The sequence below is a fragment of the Melospiza georgiana genome, chromosome 9 (assembly GCF_028018845.1).
Source record: "Melospiza georgiana isolate bMelGeo1 chromosome 9, bMelGeo1.pri, whole genome shotgun sequence".
In the NCBI taxonomy this organism is placed as follows: domain Eukaryota; kingdom Metazoa; phylum Chordata; class Aves; order Passeriformes; family Passerellidae; genus Melospiza; species Melospiza georgiana.
The window spans coordinates 22,055,300-22,080,988 of NC_080438.1; the positions used below are offsets into that span (position 1 = coordinate 22,055,300).

General features: G+C 44.0%; 1 protein-coding gene across 4 annotated transcripts in view; it reads left to right on the plus strand.

Moving 5' to 3' along the window:
* RNF220 (ring finger protein 220) overlaps positions 1-25,689 on the plus strand; it is a 209,003-nt gene that overhangs the window by 156,172 nt on the left and 27,142 nt on the right. For 3 of the 4 annotated variants that reach the window (XM_058030483.1, XM_058030484.1, XM_058030486.1), the window contains 5 exons: positions 5,396-5,517; positions 6,517-6,649; positions 21,897-21,993; positions 22,975-23,061; positions 24,349-24,404. In XM_058030483.1, the coding sequence (XP_057886466.1) occupies positions 5,396-5,517; positions 6,517-6,649; positions 21,897-21,993; positions 22,975-23,061; positions 24,349-24,404 (495 nt within the window). The remainder of the gene's footprint in view (positions 1-5,395; positions 5,518-6,516; positions 6,650-21,896; positions 21,994-22,974; positions 23,062-24,348; positions 24,405-25,689) is intronic. The other variant, XM_058030485.1, reaches the window with a different exon arrangement.

Genomic DNA, 25,689 nt, shown 5'->3' on the forward strand with positions numbered 1-25,689 from the left:
TTATCTATATCTCATGTTTTAATGAGCTTCTAATCAATCATGCAACTTTAGTTTCCTAATCCTGATTATTTTACATGAACAGAAGTTGTGTAGGACTTGTTCAAGGACAACTGACTCTTTGTTTCATATTCTCATTGACACACTGCAGAAACTTAAGATATAGCAAATGCAGTCTGTCAAATAAAAATCTATTTCATTTGTTTTATGATGTTTTATGTGTACTTTTCAATATTGTTGTAACCAGTTTATCTTGGTGTTTCTGTCATGCATTTATGAGCTGAGTTCCAGAAGCACTTCTGGAAACTCCTCCCATAAAAAGGACTCACAGTGTTTGCTCTTCTCTTACATTGTCCTTGACTCTAATCTTGGCTGCCCAGGCTGTTTGTGACTCAGTCTTGTTTGGACCTTGATGTTTTCCATCCTGTTGTGTTCATTTGGGAATGTGCAAAAAGAGCTAAGGGAAGAGAAGGTAGAGAGGGAAATGTCTTCTGTGAGCTTCTGTTGGCCTGGCCACAACATGATTAGATCCTGATAGTAACATGGTTCACATGTACCTGACTGGCCAGAATTTTAATTCTTTAAGTCAAGCCTGTGACTTAAATTGAGCTGTAAGTAAGGCAAATGCATTTTCAAGCTCAGGAGCAGGAAATTAATGTTCTGTCTGTTAGGCTCTTGGTTGAGTGTTTGTATCACAACTTCCCTGTCAGCCTCCGTGAGTTAATCCTGCACCTCTCACCTGTGCTAAACTCACTTTCCAGAGGTTGTGTCCTTGTGAACCCAGGCATATGAGGTGCTGGTTCCTGATGAACCTGTGTGACAAAGGAAGCTTTTCTTTCATTTGCCTTATTTCCAGTGTTGCCAAACTGGAAACTTTAAGCCACCCTGTAAATTGATGCTTGTGGAGTTTAGCAGTGCAAAGCAGGTTAGGTAGTCATTCAAAATTGGAGGCACAAAGTTTGGCTTAGTGTATCAGAACATGGGTTCAGCAGGTTAAGTAGGTGCCAACCTCTGAGAATAGTGTCACATTGAAGGTTGCTGAAAATCATCTGTGTGGAACTTTGACCATGCAAATCTGAAAGCTGCACTGAAATCCTTTTGTGAATCTGGCCCTTAATGTTCTTTTTCAGGCAGATGAGCAGCAAATTGTACTTAAGGTCTGAAACTGATTCCTTCTTGACCATCTGTTTTCTTGCTTTTGCTTCTTCTTGAGATGGCTTTTTGTGCGCTGCCACTACCTTGCATCAGATAATGTGGACGAGTTTGATCATTCACAAAAGCTTTCTGTGATACATCTAACAAAAGTAGGTACAGCCACTCCTCAGGACTCCTGCAGATTTGCAGAGAACGGGTGCTAGCTCTTGTGCTTGAATATCTTTGGCATAAGTTTAGGGTTGTTTCCAAAGTTCTTAGGTGAGTTGTGAAGTAGGTCCTTACAAAGCTCCATTTGCACCTCCCTGACAAGGTGAATCCAGTTTTGGTGGTTACCCCCAGCCTGTCTCCCCAAACAGACCGTGCAGTTTATTGAACCACCAGCACCATGTCCTGTGCTTTTGTAGCTGATGGGTGGGGGAGGAATGAAGCTGGATGATTTTCACTGGAAAGGAGACAAAAATGCTTCCACTTAATTTGACTGGCCTGCCATTGCAGGAGCTGCTAATGATGTCTGCATAGGACTCAGGGGACCACTCAAACTGGTGGAGGGAACCATAAGAGATATTGCTAGTAACTTAATCATGGCCTTTGATGCTGCAGGAGAGGTTGGTGCAATGTCCACTGCTAGATGCTGTGTAAGAGCACTTCTGAGGTAATTAGTGCTGTGTCCTGAAGGTGAATTTTTGCTTGGGGAAGGGAGCACCAGTGAAAAGTAGAATCCATTAGCTTTTCTCGCAGGAAGTTTGGCTGGACCAGAGAGTAACATGATCTTTAGGCATTAATAATGTTCAGCCTTGATGAGGAGACCCCATTGTTAGAAAGCATCCTCAGTCTCTTCTGCCAATAAGGCAGCAGTGGTGGCCTGGCTCCTTGTCTCTGTGCCTGTGGGAAGGAGGGACCAGTGTTCCCTCAGCAGCAGAGGCTCTGTCGAGTGCAGTGGGGCTCCTTCTCTAGAGCAAGCAGCCTCTCACCTTGCACAGCCCCATATTAGAGAATTACATATCAGTGAAGGGAAGGGCAATTCCATAGCCAGCACAGCTCCTAGGTTAAGTCAGAGACCATAGCTGAGACCCCCCTGCCCTTGCAGAGGATCCCAGTTCTTGCTCACCTCTGTGTGCCACTTTCTCATTCATCTGCTGTGGTGACTTAAACTCCCCCTGTGCCTGATGGTTTCGTGTAATCTGAGGGAGAACATGCACTTGCAGCAGGAGCCATGTATAGGGTAATGTACATCTTTAAAAGTGAGGCCTCAGAGGTGCTGGAAGCCCTCTGATAGCCTAATAATAATAATTATTAATGCTAATAAAAACTAGTGAACTTCTCACCTCCTGGCAGAAGGTTAGAATAATAACTATAGAATCTTTGTGCGGTCAGAGGTAAGAATGGGTCGGTCTTGTGCAAAAACCTCCTTCCCTGAGTTCTGTCCTCTTTGTACATCCAGTCCTCAACTGGCTGCGTTTTTATCTTCCTGAATTATGGGAGGAAGGGAATGACTTTTTCTTTTTTTTTCCCCCTCTCTCCATGGTCCTGCGACAGGAGCGAGGGAGAGAGGGATTAGTGAGCTAATTAGAAATGATCGCATCTATCAACACTAATTAGCAATCCTGCGGTCTCACTTGCGTGTTCTTTTGAGCTGCTCCCCTTCGGGACGGCGGCACAATCAGCCCCTGCCTTTGGGGCCGCTCCGTCCCCGCCGCGCTGATTGGAAGTGATGGCCGGGCCAGGGACAGCGCCGCTCGGATCTGCGTGCCAGGCTGCTCCCTCCCCGTCCCTCCTGTCACCAGGGGCACCCTCGGCCTCCGTGGGCACGGCGCTGCTGCCACTGCTAATGACCAGAGAATGAAAATGGCAGGGGGATTTGTTTTCAACACCTCTTTCCTCCGGTGGCTTTTTCACTTGTGGCATTGCAACTCGAAGGGATGCCGCTCTGCGGAGCTAAATGAGCCAAGATAGGGGCTGGCTGCTGGGTCTGGTGTGGAGCTGGGGTAGAGTGAGGTTCTTTCCCAACTCTGCACTAAAATTTCAGCAGTACATCAGGTGCTTGTTGTGGTAGAATTGTCCCAAGAATTTATCTGTGGAAGATCCAAAATAAGTTGTCTTCCTTTTGTCACTGCTGCAGTGCATGGATTGGAGGATGGCAGTAAAAAATCCCTAAAATACTAATAAATTTACCAGGCAGACTGCTCTAACTGAATTGTTTGGCCATGGGGAGTCCTACCAGAATAATTAAACTGCTCCTTCCCTGCATTTCCCTGTTAAAAACATGATGAGGTGAGAGAAATTTGTGTCTGTGATCAGGATAGAGGAGGCTTTGTTTCTGTGTTTCTCTCCAGATGGGTGTTTGCTGAGGAATGCTCAAGTCGTGTCTGATTCCAGCCTCCTTCCATATTTTTTTCTGGCTCTACAGAGCTAGTGAGGCAAGGAAAGATCATCCTAAACTTAAATGAAAGAGCCATGCTGAAGGATACAGGTATGCACTAAACCAGAACTTCAGAAATCTCTTGGGCACTTAAGTCCAAGCCAGAAAGAGTATGGCTTAACTCTGCCTAAATGAGAGGTTTGTGGAACTGTCAGTGTGGTGTACCCAGCACAAGAGAGGGTTGTGGAGCTTCAGCAAATAAAATTTAGAGAAACAATCAAAGCTGTGTTTATTGAGTCTGTGTTGTTCAAAGTGCCAGATATCAAAAACATTTTTGGTTTGGTCTCAAGTTGCTGTCTCTTACTCTAGGAATATCACATTTGCAGAATCCTTTCCAGCATGTGAGGAGAGGAGATGTATTTTTCAGGGAGTTTTCACACATATGCATTTCAATGAGGAAAAACGATGCCCATTGGCTAATTTGAAGCTTTCTTAGTGCTGGAGCATGAGAGAGTATAGGTGATGATGAGGGCTCCGGAATTGTGGGAAAGTATATCCTAACCCAGAGAGTCCTGAGTCCAGGGAAGCCAGCAAGAAAGTCTTGAAGGAGGCCTTTCTGGTCTGTGCTGATGTGTTCAGCTGAAACTTTATAATTCACTTGATGTGTGTGCTCTAAACTAATGCACTTGAGAAAACAATGAACAGAAACTTTCCTGTGCACTGGTCCTTCCCATCCTGGCATTGCAGAAGCTTTCTGTGATCGCTGGCTGCAGGGAGCTGTTGATCCCTCAGTGTTCAGGCATGAAGGCTCTCAGAGCATGCTGCAGTGCTCACAATGTCAGTAACGATTTCTGGCTAATGCAGCTTTTTGGTGGTGTCATCTCTCATTATCACACGGGCTTTCCTTGGGCTTTTTCTTGTCTCTCATTCAGAATTTTGACCTTCCTTATTAATTAAACAGTGACTTTCCTGCAGCCAGTGATTGAGTTATTCAGTAATACCTGCCTAAAGCTATCATAATAAAAGACAGAAGTTCTTTTTAATGCAAATGATTTGGTTCCAGATGTTTTGATCACATTAAACGATGGCTCAAATTAACCAGCTATTGGATTAAGCAACAGGCTACCTTGGCTGCTTTTTCTAATCATCGTGATTCCTAACATGTTTGTTTCCCAGAGCGTGCTCTCGAGAAGGCAGTGTAGCTCCTAGTTTTCATGAAATAAAAACAGTAGAGAGACAGAAGCTATCTAGCATAGATCCTGTGTTTTTCGTAGCAAATCTCTTTCCTTTCCATAAAATTTGCCTGCTACCAAGATGGTGCTCTGACTTGTTTGTGGTGGTCTGAGAAGGAGTTTTTCAGGGCGTACAGGAAGTTTTGTGGTTCTGGAAGTGACTGTTAAATACCTTGTCCAAGGCTATCAGGTGCTACATCATCCTTCCACATTCTAAGCAAGTTCTTGTAGAGGGAATAGACATGTTAATGGAAGGACCTCAGACTTAAAAGGCAGAATTCAAAACAGGGTTCAGTGGCTTTATCACTCAACTTTGAAAACAATTTCATGTTTCCAAGGCAAAGATTTTAACCATTCTAATAACTTACCATGGGATGTGTAGCAGATTTTCTTCTGGTTGTTAAATTGTGAATAGCTGCCTTTGTGGAATCAGAGTGCTCAGCCAAAGGTTACAGATATCCTCTGAAAAGTGCCAAGTAACAGTCTCTGTTCTGTTCATAGAAGTCAGAATTGGGAGTTACAATGGGATTTTCTGCTGTGAAATGTTAGCATTTTTGCCAAGGGTTTATTATTTGGAGCTGAGCCAAAACTGGACCTGCAAACTTGACGTCTTCCTTTTTTGTTTCTTTTCTTCCCTGGTTTCTCCATGCAGCTCGGATTGGAAAAATGAAACGGAGGAAGCAAGACGAAGGGCAGGTATGTCCCCTCTGCAGCCGGCCCCTGTCAGGATCCGAGGAGGAGATGAGTAGGCATGTGGAACAATGCCTTGCAAAGGTAGAGGCGCAACAGGATCACCAGCTGCCATTCCCTTCTCCCCACTCCCAGCTCTGTCTGTAGTTGTCCTAATGTGGGGCAAAAACTAACATTGCTGAGCTTGCAGGCAATGCTAACTGTCTCCCTAAGATCTGTAGTCACTTCTTTGTCTGGGAAGATGGATTTTTCTGGATTTTTCTTTTCTGTTGCATTAGCAACTTTTTACTTCATGCACTGTTCTGTTATGGAAGTCTAATTTGTAGATTTGAAAGGTGGAGCTATTGAAATTTATGAACCTTTTGTAGGACTTCAGGCATCCTGTGTAGCACAGGAAGAACAGTTTGTTCTGATCTGTGCCTTTGACAGCATTACAATTGTTTGTTGGGTTCTTTTATAGCAGACTGGGATTTTTAAAGGTTGCATGATCGTCTTACTCCAGAGAAGTTGCATTTAAGCAGAACCACTCTCTTGCTGTTCATCCCAAAGACAGCAAGGAAGGAGAAACAAGCTCCAGGGGAGGGGAGAGAGTTTTGTCATAGGGCTTTTTGTTCATGTTTCTCGGGAAAAACCTTCAATAGAGGACTTGTTGCCTCGAGAGGTGCATAGTATAAAGAGAGGTGTATTTTGATCAGTATGCCCTGAAACTATGTTACAGGAGAACACTTCTGCTAGGGGTCAAAGGAATGTTCCTCCATGACAGAGAAATTTTGCTTGCAAGGCAGGGGAATGCATGTTGAAGTGAACACCAGCATTGTTGTAGGGACCAGACCTTATATTTCCTTGAGTAAAAATTATGAAACTTGCAACATGTTTAATCTTAGATTGTAAAGTTCTTCCAGTACCTATTTACTTCTAGTTTAGGTTAGCAGGAGCAGGAATGGGAATAGAGGCTGCTGTATGCTCTATACTTAGCTGTCCTGCAAGCAGCCCAGCTTTTCTTCCCCATCCCACCACGAGTTACGAACCCCAAAGAGCCATTTTGTGCATCTCAACACTCTGCCCCTGCTCTACCCCATGCAGAGAGAAGGCTCGTGCATGACTGAGGATGACTCTGTGGACATCGAGAACGAGAACGGCAACCGCTTTGAGGAGTACGAGTGGTGCGGGCAGAAGAGGATACGGGCCACTACTCTCCTGGAGGGAGGATTCCGAGGTGTGCAGTGTTCCGGGGGCACTTGTAAACCATTCTGCTCTGGAATTTCATCATTACCTATCTTTAAAGGGAGGGACGCAGGGATTTCCCTTCCACAAAGGCAGAATCATCAGCCTTTTTGCCAGAATGTAAAGTGATTTCAGTTTTTTGTCCCTCTTGAACGATTGGAGTCAAAATTTGTGCAAATCTTTAACGAAGCGTGGGGATATTTCTTTCTCAAGGAATGTGGCTGAGGAGGGAATGGGTAGATCATGTGGGGAAAAATAACATTTTATATCTCACACGTAGTAAGAAATACATGGAAATATGTGAAGAGAGGGAAATAGAAATGAAATTGTAAAAATTCCCAGCCTGGAGTGACGAAAGCTGGTGTATCAGCCTCTGGTGATGTATTGGAGGTGACAGCTAAGTCGCTTTAGCACCTGCATAAAATATTAAAGGGCCAGTTGTGCATTTATCACTCCATCCCTTTTAAGGTTGATAAATGAGAATCCAGGAACCTGCTCTGCACCTCCAGCACTGCAAGCCCTTAGGGCTCTCAGACAAACACATTTTATTTTTCCTCCTTCTTTTGCTCCTTCCCTAGTGATGGGGAAATCAGTTACCAAGGAGAGAGTGAGTTATGGCAAAATTTGACCTCTTGTGAGCTTTATTGGTGAATGTAATTTTAGCTAGAAACCTGGCCCCTTTCTTACATTCAGCCCTTTGGCCTCAAAGAGGAGGATTTACTAAACTGTTCATTGGCATGAACCTCAGGCACTCATGAGAGTTTCTCACAAGCAATCCACGTAGCGCATGCTTAATGAGAGGAGGAATGCTGGCTCCCTTCGTTCAATAAAGAGGATGGGATGTGATCTCTTCCTATATCAGCTTGGATTTTAATTTAAAATATCTCAAGGGGAAAGGCTACTGCATAAGGGAGTTGGACTAAAAAGCAAGCCGTGTGCTCTGCTAAAACCAGGCACTCCTGATCTGCTCTTGCTTTCCTCTGAAATTAAATTGTAGCTGGGTTGTAGCAGAGCAGATGATAAGGAGCAGCTTCTTCAGGCTTTAAAGGACCCCCAGTGAAGCTCATGCTATTACATGCTGTGTCAGCAGCCTAACTTTTTTTGTGACTGCCTGGAGAGTTGTGTCTGTGCATGATTCCACGTAGAGGCCTGATGAGACCATGCAGGATCTTAAACTGTGTTCATGTAGCATAGACACTACACTCTGTAGCAGGGAGGCATGGGATTTCTGTGTGCCTCTGTTGTTGTCATCACTGCTAGCCCTGGTTAGAAAAAGCTGTTAAGTTCATCTTTTCCCCTTTTTTTGTGCTTGAGTGGTTTCTTCCTTCATCCCCACCAAACACCTGCATTTGAGGAGAGCACGCTCTTCCACTTCTTTGGTGTGGACATGGTGCTGTCTTCATCTGGTAAATGCTCCCAGTTGCTTTTGAGTTAATTCACTGAAGTGTGATCTGAATCTTCCACGTTACCTTGGTCATATGGATACTTTCTTTCAAATGAGGCTTCAGGTGGACAATATCTGTGTAATTGCTGTAGTTAGGCTGGGTAAATGTTTTTCCTAACAACTTTCTACCTAGTATTTTGGAATAGTCAGACAATATGTACAGAGTACCTACCTACTCTGTGCAGGAAGTTGTAAAATTTGGAAAGCCAGAGCAAAGCTGGAGTGATCTCCTACAGCTGGCTGATTGCATTTATTTTTAATTAAGTTACACTTTTTCACGCTCTCTTTTGTGGCTCTCCTATTGTTGTCTCTGACTGCTGCATTCATGGGTCTCCATCACTCAGGACTGCTATGTGCACTCTCAGGTAACCTTAAGGTGACTGTCTTTCTTCTTTTGCTGCCAGTGTTGGCTCTTGCCAGACAGAATTCTTAATTTACAGCCCTGAAGCACAGCACAACGTTTTGTAGATGCTTTCTAATGCTTAAAACTGCTTTGTCTGGAGTTGGCAAGGCCCTCGTTAACCCCTGTCACCTGAGGCTTTGCATTTGGCTCTGTTCCCTTTGCTGAGAAGTAGCAGTGATGTGGAAATCAAATGTCTTTTATAATGCCAGACAGCCTTTACCAGGCTACAGGGATGTCACCAATGTCTAAAGAGATGACATGGGGAAATACATAAAACCGGAGGGGAAAATAGATGGCCATGTGTCTCATTAATTTCAGTTTTAATGGTGTGTTGCTTTGAGGAGATGTCACAGCTGGGTGAAGGGGGAGCAGGACACTGTGGCCACTGTGTGTTGCACATAAGTCCATTGGGCAGCATTACAGCAGTGTCTCAACACAGATCCGGACTTTTTTATCATTTTTGGTTAGGGGACAAGGTTCATATCACTCTCCACATGAGGAAAATTCTTTGCCAATTATATAGGAAATGCTGACAGATTATCAGTTGGAGTAAGGTTGAGAGACCTTAGGGTTTTTCTTCCTAAAAACAGAAGCCTCAGGGAAATGAGCAGCCCTGTTTGGGTTTTCTGGAAGGTGGTCTAAAATATAGGAGCAATCACAAGCTGAAACTCTCACTTGTAAAGTTCCTAGGATAACACTTTCCTGCTTCCAAAGCACTTGCAGGAAAATCTTGCTCTTCTGACCTGAGAAGCTGTCTTAGAAGCTGGAAATTATTTGTCTTCTCTGTTTATTACAGCTGCCAGCCCCCAGTCAGGTCTAGTGTGGCAGAGCCATAGCACACCTTCTTGGCTGCCACAGCTTGGCATACCTGAGGCAGCAGGTAGAAAGAACAGGCTGTGGCAGCACATAGGAATATGACCTAAGAAGTGCAGGGATCAGTGTGTTGTCTCTGAAGCTGTTGGGTTTGCTGAAGGATTTCAGTCAGGAAATATTTAGTACTTCCAGCTGTCCTCTTGGCTTCTTAAAATTTGCTGTCATTCAGTTTGCTTTGCAAAGCTGGAAAGAGGTAAGGTGTAAATTAAGATTATTGGCAATTATATAGGGTTTGGAGCCACTTTGTTTCAGCAGAGGTGCTGCTTGAAGCAGCGGTTTGTAGGAGAATTTGTGGTTCTCCTTGGAGGTAGGTGCAGAATAATACCAGCATGAATTACCAAACTCTATTTAAATCAATCAAGTGTGTACTTCAAAATGTAAAACTGTACTGATAAAATAATCAGATATTCCCCTGCCTCAGTACAATGTCACAAGAGTAAAATTTCTCTGGAAATACCTGAACATTCAGTAACTATCTCTCCCCATGTCTCTGAATCATCGCTCTCTGAAGCTCTTTGTTGCACGGGATTATTTCATGCCACCTTTAATGAGTTTCTGTGTTTTGGATGCCAACAAGGCTTCGCAAGTGAAAGCGTCAAGTGGCTTCATCTCTGATGTGGGGTTTTTGGGGTTTTTTTAATGCTCAACATATTTGTAGCAATTCTTCTATTCCAGTCCAGAATGGATGCACGTTACCCTCAGTGTTTACACTGTAAGGTTATCCCTTTAAAGAATTCCTGAGGGAAGTTCAAAAGGCTTTTTTTTCCTTTGAAAGATTCAGTGTCTCTTTTTGTGTGTATGTTTCTTACTTGAAAGAAGGGAAGGGAGGGGGGGAAGTGGAAAAAAAGTGCTTTATCTGAAAAGAATCACATCAGCTTCACACTGATAGAAGCTGCTGTCATCTCTTAAACGGCTTAGCACAGTCAAAAGGCAAGAGGACTTAAAACAGTGTCTTACACAGGGATCGATGGGTGGAACACATAACTCGTAACTGCAAAAAAAAAAGCAGCTCGGGGGGAGAGATAACGGTAATGATTGCATTGAGGGAAGCTTGAGGGAGGCTTGTTCTTTGTAACACAGCTTCAAAGGTGTCTGGACTGGTGCCTAAGCAAACTGTCCTGTGAAGTTGCTGCCTCTGTAGGTCTAGGGAAGGCGGGGGAGTGGGGGATGCTTGCACCCTTCTGTTTCTTAACAGATGGGACAAAGATTAGTAAATGCCAGGTTAGCGGTTCCCTTCTGCTGCCTCAGATTTGAGGAGAGGGTTTTGTCACTTGGTCCCTTTCTGTCCACTCTGGGAAGCAGCTTGCCCGGGAGAGGGGATGGAGCAGAGCAGGGCTGGGCGGCTGGGGAGCTGGGTGTTGGGCGGGATGTCAGTTTATCGATCGCACCTCAGTCAGGAGAGCTGCGGGCGCAGTGCTCTGAGCACGAGCGGCAGCGTGCTTAATGTGATTGAAAGGCAGTTAAAATGGCGGTGACCTTTTCAGGGGGAATTAGATTGCCTGCCAAGAGTGGTTAGAGGGAGTGATAACGCCAGCTTGAGGAAGCTGTCCAGTCTGCTTCAAAGGGAGAGAGACAGGGAAAGCAAGCTGGCAGCAAGTACCATTTAAAGCACGAACCGTGCGGTCTGATAGAACAGAGATTGCTGTCCTCTTTAGATATGAAAGAATTGAAGAATTGTAGCTAAGTTCTCTCCACCCGCCCTGTCCTCCTCTTCTCCCCTCCAGCTCCCCCACCAAAAAGCCTTCCTCTAGGTGCAGTAGCAAGCGAGTCACCACTGCTCTTCTCAGTTTCTTTTGCTTCGGCAGATCAGTTGCATCAAAAATAACACAAAAGAGAGAAAGACTTTAAAAATGTTAAAATGGCAAGCAGGGCATTTTCAGGGAAGGATACTTTCTAAGAAAGATCAACATGACAAGGATCTGTCTGATAGATTGTGATACTCTTGAAGAAGGAAAAACACACAGGGATTACTTAACTCTGAAGTTTGTCTTTATTTTTCTGGTATTTCTTTTTATTTCTCCATGCAACCCTTCTCCCAAGCTCTTGGCTCTATTTGCTCATGTCTTACCAAGGGAAAAGAACAGCACAACTAAGTGTATGCATAGAGGGACTTGGTAAAGCCTTTATAAGCTGTAACAAACTACAGTTATCCTTGGGGGTCCATTTGCATTGGATCTCATGTCGTGTACAATTAGGGCAGCTGCCTGGAAAGTAGGACTGTATTAAAATGCTTAAAAGTTTGTAGCAAATGACTGAAGTCCTCGCACTGCCAGCTTTCTGTCAACACAGAATCAAGATATGCTTCAGTTTGAGCAGCAAATGTTGTAGAGGCAGCCTTTGTCCAGTGTGGGTTAGTTGTCCCAGAAAGAGCATTGGGGCAGTATCTGTATTCTCCTCCAGCTTGTTCTTCTTCTAAATCCATGGAGCATTAGAATCATTCTTTAATGTGTGAGGTCCTGGCCTAAGAATCTAAATAGATACTTTTTAGTTCTCCTACCTCAACAACAGGTTTTTGTGATTACAGTGACTTCTTGGATCTGGTAACTGCCTGGCAGGAAGCTCCAAATAGAGGGGGAAAATTCACTTGTGCTTCTCTGTGCAATTTCATGAAAATGGAACTCTACAACAAAAATCTGTATTTGACAAGTATGTGGAAACTGAAGCATGGAGAAGCATCTTCTCTAGTGTTAGAAAGATAGTAGCAGTGGCGACAAACCTTTAAAGTCTTGCTCTGGAGTCTCACCTAGTAGCCAGCTGTGTCCTCTTTTTCAGATAAAATATAATGAGACATGCAGAGAAGCTTCAAGAGGCACGGAGACTTCGTTTTTTTGCATGTCAGGAGATTCAGGCTGCATTTAAGGTTATACTGGTAAGAGGGTATAACCTGATCTATTCAAATGCAGCAAAAGCATTTGAGCTGAACAGTAAATGTGTGTCTTAAGAGGCTGTGTGGGAAATGGGAGATGTCACTGGCATATTTAGGCCTTTTGAATGAGTGGTCTAGTAACTAGAATCATCATTGCTGCTGCTGTGTAGATGAGCCAGAATGCATTCCTTTTATCCTGGTAAGCTAAAGCAAACTTCAGCTTGGGTGCAAGAGCAGTCTGTGTTAAGAGTACAAGGAATCTATGCTGAAATTCTTAATCTTCCTCCCATTTAGCAAGAGCTCAACTCTGTGCATTTCTCTGCCATGTTTCCAGTGTCAGCATCTCTCGCTAAGTTGAATTTGTCTGTACATCTGAGCATCTTTCTGGGCCTCTCAGCCCTTGAATTTTAGCATTCCTATGTTCAGGTTGCTACCTTCTGCTGGGCACTTCAACCATTTGTAAGCTTCCAAGTGGGCAAGATGTATAAATTCCATGTTTCTCAAGTGCTTAGTCTGTGCCTTATGCCCCTTATAGAGGGCTGCTGAGCCCCAGAGCACCTGTGTCCCTTACCTCAGCCCTTGTGTAATCCTGGTAATCCCTCCATTGCAGCAGTGCAGTAATTTGGATTTGTCTGATGGAGTATCCCAAGCACTTCTTAACGTTTGCACCTCTCTCCTTTGAGAGCAAGTACTTGCCCATAAAGTAATAGTTGACCTAAAAATGCTAACAAAGTCTGTGTGCATAGTGCTAGATACAGTAATCACATGGGCTGCACCTGATTCTTTCTCTGTAGTTTGTGTCTGCATATAGAATTTGAAGGATTCTGTGGTTAATTAATATCTGTTAAGTATTGTCCTGTATATTAATATCATAAATTGGCTCTAGTGAGCCAGAAAAACAGATTAGAATAGTATGTGATTTAAGAAGGAAAAAACCTCTCACCTTATGTACAAAAGCCAGCATGACCTGCTATGTAACTGATGTCCAGTGTCATGTGTGTTTGAAGTTCACATAATTCTTCAAGGAACACCATTTCCTTCATTTTGGAACACAAAGTAATCAATGGGACTTAGCAAAGTAAAAATAATTTTAACCGGAAAAAAAGAAATTGGTGAAGATAGCCATTAAAATTTCTCATTGCTGATTGTACATTTTTGTTAACTTGAATGCATACAAAAATAAAATAATTAATTTTTATGTTCCAACTGCTAGAATGCATTAGCTGAAAGGAGCACAATCAAGTAAACCTTGGTGGTCGATTTATGTAACACCAATAGCCATTCTAACTAGGAAAAGATTTTCTGCAGGAAGAAGTGGAATTCTTTCCCTTTTCCAGTATTACATATTGTAGTTGGAGCATGAAAAGGGATGTCTGTTAACCCCTTCCTAGAGAAAGGAAGGGAGAAAAAAGAAAACAGAAAATGCAGTTGTAACACCATGAAAATTAGTAGGGGGAGTAAAGGAGTAGGTAGAGCACCTGAAACTACTCCTTTTTTGAAGCAGACTGAGTTTCAGTTGACAGTTCCTTTAAACTTCAGGTTTTGTAGATCTCAGACATTAGTTGCTCTGCAATCCAGTTTTCTACTGGTCTGTTTTGAAAATCATAGGCTTTAAGATAGTAATCTGATAAATTTTTAATTTTTTTCCCTCGAGGATGTGCAGTTTTTGCTAGAGCTGCAACCTACTTCTTGGACACTCAGGTCAAGCTTGAGCTTTAAGCACACAATAGTTGATTGACGTGATTTTAATAGCATTTTAGAATACAGTTGTTAAGTCGGGGGCAGTGAGATGTTCCTGAAGGAAGGAGGGAGCACAGGTCTCGGTGGCTCTGAGCAGCTCCTGTCTCCGTGTGTCGCCTCCTGCGCGCGGCGGTGCAGCGCATTATCGAGTGGTGCCCGGAAAGTGCCTAACTGCGTTTGACACACGCCAACTCCCTGCCTCCACACTGGATAATTGCATTGTCAACTGTTCAGCAAAGTGGCAGGTGACACTGCAGCCGGATTGATTGTCCTACTATGGAGGCTCCCAAGACTGTCAGCCACCCAATCGATAGAGTTTACACAAGACACTGTGACTGCATCTGTAACTAATTTCAGTTTGAACCTCGCAAGATGCGGCTGTCCCTGTTTCCTGGCCTCTCTTCTTTGCTTGCGTCTTCTCCCTGGACAAGGAAGTTGTTTTTCCATGAAAGCCCGGTTTTATTTCTTGTTTTGGAGCTGGAAGTGAAGAAATCAATGGTTGTTTTGTGGTTTCAGAGTTGAGGGCATTACAGCACATGGCTAACTAGCAGCTCCAGTTTTGCAATCAATAGACTGATCAATTGATTAAATTAGCACTGATTTTTCTTTCTTCTTTCCAGCCTAGAAAAGAATTAGTTTGGGAGGAAAAGCACATGTGTTTGGCCTATGAAATTTAGCCTTTGGTTTTTCCAGTCCTTGGTTGCCTTTTCCCCATGAATACAATCTCTGTGCTCATCATTATTTAAAGCAAACTGCATTGAGCCCCACCACTGGCAGCAGCCTGCTGTAAGCCAGGGTGTCACATTCAGCTGTTCACCAGCCTTGCAGCTTCATGCTCGGCTGCCTTAGAAAAGTCATCCTCCGAGCTCTGCTGTGCTGCTTTATTATTGGCAAAGTTGCGACATTCCTGTGATCCCTGTCAGTGGTGCTTATTGATCCAGTGATGTGAATCTGCTTAGCGATTCAAGATTACTTTAATTCTCCCTCTTCTTTTTTTGTTTGTTTCCACCCTCTCCCCAGGGGAACAAAACCTTTCAGATCCACCTTTCCCTAACTGTGGAAAACGAGCTGTAGCTGCAGAGACCATGGCTGTTGCTGCTGCTTTTGTAGTTCAGCTCCAGGTTTTGAAGAGCAGCCTTTGAGACAGACATGAGGCTGTTCTCACCTTCCTGTATCACATCAGCATGAGGCTCTGGGAGGCAGCCATGAATTGTTAAACCCGATCAGACCTTTGGTCCGGTCCGAATGTGTTTTCCCCTCTGCAGCCATAGTCTGTACCTGATGAGTTACAGGAGGCACAAAAGACATCTCTGGAATATTCCTCAATGCTGCAAAGGGTGGGGAAGCCTCTTCCTGAGCCTTGCAGCAGCCAGCTCTTACCCTGTACAGCAGTGCTTGCCTGCCCTTTGTTCAGCATGCTGCTGCAAAATTATGGTAATGGTCATAAAATTATATGGCCCCTTTCCTTAAAGGCAGCTGTTTCTGTGATCTGTTAGCAAAGATCCCTGTAAGCATCCACGCTGGTAAGCAGTCAGGGCTCTGACAGCCCATTTGTGCCCCTGTGGGAGCTAATAGACAGCATCAGATGGATGCATCTGCTGTTTCAGGTGTGTGCTGTAACAACACAGTTGGGTGTCAGTTTTCCAGGTAAATTTAGCTTTAAATGGATCTGGCTCCTGAGAAACAAAACTCTTGTTTTGCAAGCAGCTTTTCTTGGCTTCTAAATGTCGGGTTTTTTCTGCAACAGGCTGGGAACATCACCAGAACTATTCTATCCCTGGTGATGCTAGGAAAACATGGGGGAACAATTTCACTGTTGAAAACTAAGGCTGGGGAGGCATTATGGATCTGTAGAAAGACCTGTGTTCAACATGGTCTCATCTTTGCTTTCCTCTCGTTTTCAAGACTTTTTAGTGGCTTTCTCTGTCTTCCCAGTTGTCTCTTACAATAAAATGGCATCTATGCCACCCTGTCCTCTTAGTATTAGTTTGGGATACTTCAGCAGATCACGGAATAAACCCAGTTTAGAGCCATTCTTGGAAGTATGTGAGGCCTGGCCGTGAGTCTGCATAAACTGCTTTTATTGCCTTCCTTGTTTTTACTCTCCAAGAAGGCAACGAGTGCCATTTCAACAAGAAAATAGAGTGAACGTGCTGGAAAGGGAGGTTGTGCAGAAGGGGTCACTGCAAGGAGTGTAATTAGCAAAGGCTGCAGTTCTGGAGATTTATGGGAGGCTTTTCTTCTTTCCTGAGCCACATGTATGCTACCTGCAAACAGAATGAATGCCTCTTCCCAGCCAAAATAGGCCCCAGTAGAGCTCTAGGCCTCTAAGATGGATTTGAATTTAGACCCATTTATGGAATTCACGCAAAATTTGGGATTTCTAGAATATTTCCAGTATAGATTTTTACACTCTCTCTCTCTCTCTCTCTCTCTCTCTCTCTCACACACACACACACACACACATTCACTCCATTCACTCTCTCTCCCATTCCTTGGGGCCACACTGGAGAAATATTAGTTGTCCAGATGAGTTTGATCCTCTGCATGAGCAGTATCTCATAGCTGCATTGACAATGGTGGTACAAATAATAATACTGACATCTTAGTTTAATACTGACATCTTAGTTTTCTTCCCTGGCTTGCTTTGGAGTGATAATGAAATATAAACATATAATTAAGTGTATACAGAACAGCTGGTCACCAAAAGTGATCTGCCTAGGTGGGAGTTGAGGAGCAGAGGGGGGCACAGTAGGTCTGTGTTTTCCTGCCTGTGCTCAGGGAATCAGGCTGGGGTTGTTTGGGTCTGCAGTGGTCTGGTTGTTTTACCACTCTGCCCCTAAGACTGCCAGTGTCCCTGTGAGCTCGTTCGTGCCTGTGCAGGAGCAGTGCTGTCAGCACCTGAAGCAGCATATGTTGTCACTTGGACCATCTGCTACTGAGTGTGATGGAGAAAAGGAGGTACTTGAATGTGAAGTCCTTTTATCTGTCCTGTGAATCTGCTTACATATCATGTTAATAACTCTTGATCTTAACCTGGGCCACCATTCACTGGAGAGTTGATCAGGTGACCACTCATCAGGGGGAATGCATAAAGGAAGTGAGATTTGAGAAGCAGTGCAGAGGTCAGAGAGGATGCTTGGGCATAGGGGACAACTTGAGTGAAAGAAAAGTGCTTTTATTTTATTTGCTTCCCCTAAGAAGGGGAAGGAAAGGATTTCTGGTGAGATTTATCTACAGACATTATTAATAGGTACATGGAAAGAATGGGAAGTGTTTTTAACTTCAAGCTCAGCTGATTCCTGGAGCCTGCCAGTGCTTGAAGTTGGCAGCAGTTACAATGCATCGAATTTTTCCTGCTTTTCTGACCTCTGAGTCAGTATTTCAGAAACACTGTTGCTTGTGTAGAGTACCTAAATTTTTCAGAAAGTAACAAGAATTGGTGCTCAGGCAGACTGCTCTGAGACCAGCCCAAGCAAAGAAAGCTGTGTACACAGTGCTAGGTAAGTGATGTTGATAGGTACATTCTGATTGATGGGCGAGTTTGTCTCCCAAACTGTCACAGGGTTTATAGAGGTGCCACTCAATACCAGTGCTGGAATTGCTTGTCAGAGCACCTGGCTACAAGAGCAATGGGGATTGGAGACAGAGCTGTAACTTTGTTTTTTCTCTGCTTAATGGCCTCAGCGTCTGACCTGCCTGTTGACTCCTGTTTGTCTGGTCCTTAAGGAGGCAGCTGGGATTAAGACTGTCAGAGAATTGTGCTGCTTTAGCATCAGGAGGCTAATTGTATTGGGGCTGGCAGCATATGACAAGGGGTTGCCTCCTACCAAATGCACAGCAAGAGCAAAAAATTCTCAACAAGGGACAAGAAAAGTGTGGAAGAGCCTGCACTGGATTTATTCTTTTTTCATCTAAAAGCAGCATTTTCAAATTCACATGTGGAATTACATTCCTCAGGCCTTGGGTGACTCCTAAGAGTCAAAGCTGCTTCTGTGATTCTGTGAATAAGAGATCACATCTCTTATGAATTCCTGGGTCAAGCTCACAAGTTAACATTCAGTTGTGGGGTTTCACTTTGTTAACACGTGGGAATAAAGTTCTGGTCCCGAGCATTGACCTCTGGATAACACACTGGCTTTAGAGGTCTCTACTCTAGGCCGTGTTGCTGATGGCTGTGAATTACTGTGTGACCTTCAGAAGCAGAGCCTTGCTGGAGGAACCATTCCCTGTTCTCAGTGCACACTATTGAATTGCAAATCACCCCAGTGGAGCTGGTAGGGGGTCCTGTGGAAGCTCTTGTCCTCTGCACTCCATTTCACATTTTCCTTTCTCCTGGATGGCAGTTTACACCACCAGCAGGAGCTGGAAGTTGTGAGCCCTCTTTACATTTGGGCTGAGTTAGTGAGAAGCAGGTGTGATCCTTTTGGACCTTCCTTGCATTTAGTGGTCTTCTTAATCCATTTATAACTGCACTTGTCCAGAAATCTGGTTTGAATGAGCCTGAGATGAATGAATAATGTCAAGCAGTTCAGACGTCAAATATTTGAACAGCTGCGTGGGTGTTTTCACTGGCTTTGTGCATGGAAGCAACCCCAGGAAGTTAGACAAGGAGGGTCAGGTTGAAATTGTGGCACCAAACCTGATCCCACTGGAGCAGGCCTCAAAATCCATCCCTGCTGCAGAATCAAAAGGTATTATAGGATGCTGGTTGCAAGCCCTTCATTCCCCAGGTGATGCAGGGCCAAGCTTTGCGTCCCATTTTTTAGTATTTTGTTGTGTGCAGGAGCAGTATTGGGATTTATGGATATTTTGATTCGCATCAGAAGCATGTTTTGTGGCTTTTGTTTTTCCTTTTTATTTAAAGCAGCTTCTGAAGTCCTAAAACTGATAGCACAACTTATATTCAGAATATTTTTTGGATTCATAGAGGTTACTCTGTTTACCATACAGTTTCTAAGTCATTGGTTTTCACCATGTTGCAATAGACTGCACTTGGTCACATTAAAAAAAAAACATATTAAGTGAAAAACTGAGAGTTGGATCACCTGATTGCACCTCCTTTAGGTGTCAGTCTGGGAGTTCTTGTTTGATCAGAAAAGAAAATTTACCTTTCCCCTGTCCCTCATTTTAACCTATGAACTTCTCTGCTGTGCACTCTCTGACTGAAGGGCTCTCTCAGATCATCCCAGTGTGTGTTTGCCATCAGAACACATACTATCCAAACTCTCCCCTTGTACACACCCTGTTCAGGAAGCATAGTAGTCTGCTGGCAGTGCAGCTAGGCAATAGAGCTAGATTCAGCCAAAGCTATGGAATATTTTCTTTCCAGACTTAAAAGGGATTTTCTTAAATACAAAGGTCTTGAGAGCAAGGACACAAGGATTCTGAAGACAAGGTGCCTTAATATTTGTAAACTGTATTGTAGTAAGCAGATCTTCTCATCTTAAGCTCTGGCCATAAACCACCATTTGGCTTGAGTCACTTGGAAACAAAATTGATGGAAAGGTGCATGTCTGCTGTGTGCTTGGCATCCTTGCAGAGACAGTAACAAGGGGGGTGGTCCCACTTATGTTCACTCATTTGGCCACCTTCCCCCCCACCAAGGCACTTGCTCCAAGTATTCATTGTCTGGCTAATGTTCAGATCACCCCCTGGGACTGGCCAAGTCACAGCTCCAGCTTTGCATGATTTGTGTCTCCCACAGCTACAAGAAAAATGAAGACCTGTGTGTCCAAAGTTTATGGCCTTTGAGAAGTGATGGGCTAAAGTAATGCCAGGTGCAGGGGATGGTGTTACTGCAGGTTAAATGCCATGCCTATAAATTACCACCCCATCGCCCACTCTTGACTTTTAAAGCAGCTTTGAAAGACTATGCAGCTTCTTTGACAGGTCTCTCTTACCCCTCTAAATCTTCTCCCAAACATTGTGATGAACTGAATGAGGCAAGATTTACTAGAGGAGCCATTGCAGCAAGAGGAGGCAGCTTGTGTTGGCTGGCAGTGTTCAGCCAGTATGTGAAACATTCTGAAAGGGGTCTGCTGGAAAAGGGCTGCCCCAGTGACACCATGGGGCTGACCTACAGGCAGGGCTCCCACAGTACCTGGCACAGACATGGGTGCTGCATGCTTGGTGCTGGTTGTGTTACCTCTGCTAAAAATTAAGGCTGGCAATTACTTTGAGGTAAAAGGTAGTTTATGCTTCTAGGGAAAGGTTAGTCTTAAAATCATTGTCATGCTACAGTTGTCACTCGTTAAGGACCTTCTTGATATTCAGAGTAGAGAAATATCAAATCCATATAAACAAATTTTATTGGGGGCTTAATGAATCAGTGAGAGCGTCCGTTCCTGGAGAGCGACAGTAAAGAGCTGTGTCTGCATGGTATCCTTGGAAATGAGACCTTTGCTTTGCCCTGTTGTCTGCACAGATGCAGACCATTAGAAATACAGTTCACCCTTCTGGGCTTATGTTAAGTGTGCTGGTGAGAGCCTAGTGGGGTGAACAGACTCAGACATCTGAATTCCTGAAAAAGATTTCCTAAAGCTTTGGAATGTCCTCATTCTTCAGACATGCATATAATACTCAGTGCTTCTAAATGCAGAATACAGGCTAACATTATTATAGAACCATAATTGCAGTACAGGACCATAGCCCTTTTGGGCCACTGGTGCAAGGCCAAGGCAATACCTACCTTACCCTTTCAATCTTTGCAGTTGGGATATGTTCCCTGGTCTACCACAGACTTAGGTCACCAGCCTCGGATGTGCCAGGTGCTTCAGGCTCCACCTCTGCCTGAGCCAGGTGTCCAGCTCTGCTGTCTGGACAGGGGTGTTTAGTGAAGGAACATACTGGAGGCAGCTGCAGTGAGTACATTTCTATCTGCACAGCTAATGTACCCAAACAGCTTAGATCTGCTGCAAAATTGAACACAAATGGGGACCTAGCAGCAAGCACCTTAGAGTTCAGCAGGTCTTTGCTTAATATCCAGTCAACAGGACAGAGCATATTCAGTGTTAGCTCTCATAAAGAGTAAATATGCCTTCTATAGTTTCTCTTCTATTAATAAACCCTAGGCAGAAAATACCATATGAAGATTCATCTTTGTAGGTGTTTGTGCAGATTAAATTAAAAGAAGCCTGGTTACAGTTTACAAAATGCTTGGGACCAAAGTAAATGTAGAAATTGTTGGAAACTGGGAATTGATGCACAGTCAGCCTCAGGTGGAACTGTAAGTGGTTACTTCCTGATGGAGTTGGGACTGGATGTGTGCCTGACACCCCTGTGCTGGAAGAGCAGAACTCTTGATGAGTTGCATTGCAATTTGCTCATGTAAGTGCGTGTGAGGAGCTGTTAATGAGAAAAGTCTGATTTTTTTCCCCTCTTGTGGGAGCAGGTTTGCTATTCTTAAATGTTTTAAATTTTAAAAATCTAAGCCATGACTAAATGTATTTCAAAATTGAAGAGCTGTTTCTAATTGTATTTTAGCCTCTGCCTGCTCTCTGCATCTGAATTAAGAAGTAATTCAGAACATCCTTGTGGCCTTCTCTTACCTGCTAGTAGTGTGGATTTTGCATTAACTACTTCTGTGAAAAATAAGTCTTTCCTGTTAAGTTTCATTGCTTTTTCTGCCTTTGAGAGAGACCTTTACAGTGACTCCAATTCTAAAAAAATTCATGTGGAGAGCTAAAAGTCGAGAATGTTCCATTTTCAATGTTGGGGGCATTTAGAGCATAAAATCTAGGAAGTTAGAGCATTTTGGTGAGTGTTCTTGTGCTGTCTTTGGAGAGGGCATCTTTTATGAGGCTGTTAGTAAAGGACAACCTGCAAACTGGTGCTGTAGCACCTTTTTGGGGAGATCTGGTGCACTTCATTTCCAATTCAAATGCTCATCCATGTGTTTTATTCTCTTTCAGGGTCTGGGTTTATCATGTGCAGCGGGAAGGAGAATCCGGACAGCGACGCTGACCTGGATGTGGATGGAGACGACACACTCGAGTACGGGAAACCACAGTATCGTTTTTGAAAGGCTCTTACTGAGAGGGGACCCAGAGGTGCTCCTGCCCCAGGAAATTGGGGATAATCTTTGTCCAGCCCTACTGAAATGACACAGCCTTCTCCAGTTACCATGTTATTTGAACTAGGAGAGGTTCCCCATTGCTCCCTTTGAGATCCTGCTGTTGATGCAGCACTACTCTAGACCTGGTTGAAGTCTGTAGGAGACATGGCAAGGGATCAGTTAGAGTTTCTCTGTTTCATAAACAATCTGTTGCCTACATCTAGGTTGTTCTATATGGATAGCTTTTCCTGCTTCAAGGGTAGGAATTGAGTTTATTCTCCACAAGACACCCTTTTGTTTTCAAGGGGTTTGTGCAGTAAGCACTATTCACCTTCCACTCTGCGAGATTTGATTTTTTTTTTATTCCTCTTTCATTACACAGTTCATGGGCGGAACTACCATTAAAGGCAGATTTTGAGAACTTCTCCATCTGGGAGCAGGCTCTTTGGGCACAGCTCTGGGAGAGCTGTGACCGGACTTCTGCCCCACAGCAGTTGTAATAGGCATCAAGGAAGAATTCCTGCAAGGGCATTAGACAGACACTGCCTTAGCTGTGATGAGGGACAATGTGCAGCTGTAGAATTAGGTTTTATTGAAATCTGTACCAGCCTTTAGGATTGAAGCTCCAGCCCTCCACTGGTAAAAGAACTCTGTACTTCAAACACAAATTCTGCAGGTTAAGTTTGCACAGGTTCAGGAACTAGTTTTCCTTTTGCAAGAATCTGTGGAATCGTGTTACTGTTTCTCTCCAACTAAAACAAAACTTTAATCCAGAATTTAAAGCAGGCCCCTTTGCGGATATCAACCCCTCTATTTCTTAAGGTGTTCCCAGTTGGAATTAATTTGTTCTATATCCCAGACAGTGTCCTAACCATCTCAAAAGCCTTTCTACTGTCTGCAGCAGGGCTGTATCTTCCTTAACCCTTTGTGCTCAGGTACACAGAGGCAGACATTATCCCTTGCACTGGAGAAGAGCCAGGTGAAGCCAAAGAAAGGGAAGCGCTCCGAGGTGCTGTTTTAAAGTAAGTATCATTTCTGCCTTTTTAAATTAGTGCATTCATTACTTTTGGGGAGTCTCAGTTTGTGGAAAATACCCTGTTCACTTGAGTGCAAGGGTTGCAACAAGAGCCTTACAAATCCAGCAGATGGGTTTCTGTTTCTACCTGTGCAGCCTTAGGAAAGCCTTCCTGTACACTCAACCTCTCTGAGCCACCCCACTGCCCTGCCAGTGCCATCTTTGCCCTGAACAGTGCTGGACAGAGGATGAGTTCTGGTGATAAGGAAACTGTGCTGGACTAAGGCTTTATGCACCATCTTGCTTCATGATCAAATGTGGCTCTTAGCAGTACAGTGTGATGCTGTTGGAATCTTGGTTGGCACTGTAGGAGTCTGGCATCCCTTGTGTGACTTCATTGCATCAAATTAATTGTTGTGGGGCATGCAAACTGATCCATCTGTATTCAGCTGTGGGTTGGGGCAGGATGTGTGCTCTGCCCACATACATATGTGGAGAATGTAGGCAGCCAGCATTCAGGGCACTCAGGGAAGCATTCCAGGCGAATAAAATGAGCCTTAACAGGGAGCTAGGATTGCTTTCTAAGCCCCCTGCCCTGCATAAAACAGGACTTAAATTACCCCTCTATCTCTTTCACTGAGTGATCTTGTGGGGTCAAGGCTGAAGTGATTGATAGAGCAGTGAAATGAAATTTTCTTACTGCTTAGCCTGTCGCAAACACTACTTCAAAATTAGGTTTCACTCCATAGAAAAGTGGCATTTGCCACTGGATCCAAACCATTGGTCCAGTCAATACTTTGCTAACCATGCTAGTCCAAAAGCAGGGCCACAAAGATGCTGAAGCTCCCTCACAGCTAGGAGTCTGGTGTGGTAGCAGGAGGATTCTTGGTTATCAGTGGCTACAGACACTTAGGGCTTGGTGAGATACCTGAGTGCCTGAGGCCAGGAGATCCAGTCCCTTCATGTGGCTTGCACCTAGCACATTGTTTTGCTGTTTTTACAAGGTCCTTCCTTGCACATTTCCTGGGCTTGTTTTCCCATCTCTACAACACAAGAGGTGATGTTGCTTGTAAAAGCACTTTGAAATTCTGTTGAGTTTCTGTAGAAATACAGTAGTGTCTCTGATGCCACGAAGCATGAGCGTGTTTTTTGGCTGGCCAGCTGCTCACATTTTGAAACCTAGACTGATGGATAGAAGTATTAAGAGAGGAGTGGTTGGTGGAAGGCATAGCTTTTCCTGAGCAACAAAATTGTTTGTATTCAACCTTTTGCATGTTATCCTTTTCTCTTTTAGTGGTGGCACACCAAGTACTCGAATAACGCCAGAGTTTTCTAAATGGGCCAGTGACGGTGAGTGTTGAAATTGTAAATTGTTAATTTATGTACTGCAGGGGGGCAGGTAGATCGTCCGTGTCTTCTGCTTGCCAGTACTTAGGAGAGGTAGTTACTGATACTCTTGCAGAGTGTCATCAGATAGGTATGCACATAAAACCACACTATATTTTTGGAACTTAACAGTACAATTAATTGTCAGTAATGGCAGCTGGGAAGTTCCCAAAAGTGCCACCTTAAGTGGGATGGTGATGTGAGATAGGGTTTGCATTGACTTGATGGCACACCACTGGAAGGCAAACTGCTGTATTACAGAGCGAGCCAGCAGAGCCTGACAATGTGGTAGTGGTGTTCATCTGCTGGATATTTAAACTACACAGGTGCATTTATTATTGAGTTTTTTCCAACTGCTTTTTCTTCCCTTCTTTTAGAGGATATACTAAAGACTTTTATCTTTTGGGTAGATCTTGTCCTTGCTGGCCTTTGTATGGCAAGAAAAGCCTACCACTGTGAAGCCTTCACCTTAGGAGTGGAAACTCTAGGATCTGTCCTATTTCATGACCTGTAGTTGAGACTCCAGAGCAAAGGAGTTAATGTGAATGTGTACCTTTGCATACAGCACTTGAAAGCTCATTGGATTGAGAAGGAAGGGGGAAGTGCTAAACCCATCTGACTGCTGGGGGTTTTTATTCAATGCCAGCAGCACTGTAAGTGTAAGCAGCAACCTAGTGGAAATATGAGAATAATAAAACCTGGCGCTTTCCAGCTGTAGATGCCAAATCCATTTCCAGAGCTGGGCAGTGTGCTGCAGCTCCCTTAGGAAGGAAACTGAAGCTCAGCGACCTGAAGAGACATGTCCCAATGATTTTGTTCCCTGTTCTGTTCCTGTCATGCTTTGGGCATTTGATTCCCAGCCTTGAAAGTACCTACAAGATATAACTACTTGCCAGTGGGAGTGGGGGAAGGGAGCAGAACCAGTTTTGCCAAGGGCATGATGGTTAAATGGAGAACATAGGATATCTATCGCAGGCATTTCCTTCTGTGGGATAGGCAATCACATTTATTTTCTGTGATGTAGAAGCACTTGCTTGTAGGTATTATCAGCTTTAGTAGCTACAGCCGTGGAGGTGATGAGGAGGCAGCCCTGATGACATTTGCTATGAGCTGTTTTCTTCATACCTTTTACCTGAATTCACGGTGATGAACCTACAACCCTGGGGCTGGTTCATCTTCTCATCTCCACCTGGTGTCTCACACCCTCTCCTGTGCTGGGAGCAGCCATGATGAGCAGACTGTTCTGTCA